Source organism: Dendrobium catenatum, unplaced genomic scaffold (assembly GCF_001605985.2).
Source record: "Dendrobium catenatum unplaced genomic scaffold, ASM160598v2 original_scaffold_95129, whole genome shotgun sequence".
Classification (NCBI taxonomy): domain Eukaryota; kingdom Viridiplantae; phylum Streptophyta; class Magnoliopsida; order Asparagales; family Orchidaceae; genus Dendrobium; species Dendrobium catenatum.
Genome location: NW_021413570.1, coordinates 1 through 1,961, shown reverse-complemented (window position 1 = coordinate 1,961; position 1,961 = coordinate 1). Strand labels below are relative to the sequence as shown.

At 35.5% G+C, this 1,961-nt stretch overlaps 1 protein-coding gene across 1 annotated transcript; it reads left to right on the top strand.

Annotated features, from left to right (window-relative positions):
* Nucleotides 1-207: 207 nt before the first annotated feature.
* Nucleotides 208-1,453, top strand: LOC110116346 (protein trichome birefringence-like 3; the record flags this gene model as incomplete). Its single annotated transcript, XM_020849891.2, is given in 4 exon segments — nt 208-379; nt 465-664; nt 737-895; nt 1,111-1,453. Coding segments are annotated over 4 exon segments (844 nt in total), but the record flags the coding sequence as incomplete, so codon positions are not given.
* Nucleotides 1,454-1,961: the final 508 nt, after the last annotated feature.

The following is a 1,961-nucleotide window of genomic DNA, read 5'->3' as shown; positions in this document are numbered from 1 at the left end:
CAACATATAAGTCATATATAAATTATGGAATATACATGCACTTGTATGTGTATATATAACCATACACAATTATACATATATACATAGCAAATAAAAATTAATTAAACTAGAGCTAGTTATAGATTGATCCAAATACAATCAAACACAAATAACAAACTTTTTTCATAGTCCTACACAGGAGCTCATGATATCTGCATTTCGTTGCAGGTTTAATGCTACAGATCTGCTTGAGAAATTGAGAGGAAAGAGGCTCATGTTTGCTGGAGATTCACTGCAAAGACAGCAATGGCAGTCACTGGTTTGCATGGTGGAGTATGTTATTCCATCTGATAAGAAATCGATGAAGCTCGATCGATCTCTGTCGGTATTCAAGGCTGAGGTAGTCCAGATCTGTAGTTACTTTTCTCTGCAACTAATCAAGACATTAGCAATATGAAAGTTCTTCCTGTTCTGTGCAATTTCAGGATTACAATGCCTCACTTGAGTTCTACTGGGCACCTTTCCTTGTTCAGTCCAATTCTGATGAAAATATCATCTCAAACTCCAGAGACAGAATATTAAGAGTGGATTCAATCTCAAAGCATGCTAAGTATTGGATTGGGGTTGATATCATAGTATTCAATAGTTATATTTGGTGGATGAATGGTCACAGGATGAAGTCTCTGTAAGTCTCAAAGTTTAAATTTTTAGTGATATATTGAGCAAGTTATTGAAATAGAAATGATCTATCATTCAGGTGGGGATCATTTGCAAATGGAGAGGAAGGTTATGAAGAACTGGAAGCTCTTCTTGTTTACAGAATGGCAATCAAGACATGGGCAAATTGGATTGATTCCAGTCTGAACAAGAGCAGTACAAGGATTTTTTTCAGTACAGCATCCCCCTCACACATGAAGTAATTCCTTCTTTCTTTCAATTTGTCAAGTTATTAATTCATTCATACAGAGTATGTCAACACACGGTTCTTAGTATTTCAAGACTTAGGCTTCGTTTGGGACGGCTTTCTTGATGCTTCTTAAAGCAGCTTTTTAGCTTCTTTAAACGGCAGTAAGAAAGACATCCCAAATGAAGCCTTGGACTCAAACATAGCACATTCTTCTGAAAATGCAGGAGTGCAGATTGGAATCGCAAGAATGGGACTTACTGCTATGGCGAAAGGAGACCGGTCGCACGGCGAGGATATTGGGGAAGTGGGGCTGATAAAAGGATGATGAAGGTGGTTTCGAGCATAGTTGGGAGGATGAAAGTACCTGTAACATTCATCAACATAACACAGCTATCTCAATATAGAAAGGATGGTCATGTATCAGTTTATGCTAAGCCACAGGGAAAAGCACTCACAGATAAATATTTTGATTGCATTCACTGGTGCTTACCAGGAGTTCCTGACACATGGAACCAAATTCTGTATGCATATTTGTAAGACAAAAGCAAATAATCTGTCATGTTATGTTTTGATTCAAATTCATGATAGAGCTGAAGTTAACAACAAATATGTTCACTAGTATGGTTACATGACTAGAATTCAGCAACACTAACCTATTTAACACATAGTGCATGATCATTATTCACTGGAACACTAACCATTGTTGTCTTGTTATCAAAGACAACTACTGGTTCCGCATTTTGAATAAAAGCGCATTCTAGAAGAAAAATTAGAATTATAATCTCGAATGGATGATGCAGTGATAGGAAAATATAGGAAATTATGTAAGATTAAGAGTTCTCAAATTCTTACAAGAACTTTATTCATTTAAGATTAAAGTTCTCACTTTCTTACAAGAATTCGCAACATGCATTATGAGTTCTCTAACTCTTGCAAGAACTCGCATCATAAATTATGTAAAAAAAATCGAAACGAAAACATGAATTTATATAAATCTTGAATCCACAAGATCTTAAACAAGATGATTCTCACAAACTTTTAATCAGAAGAACACATACCTTGATTCATGTTGAAT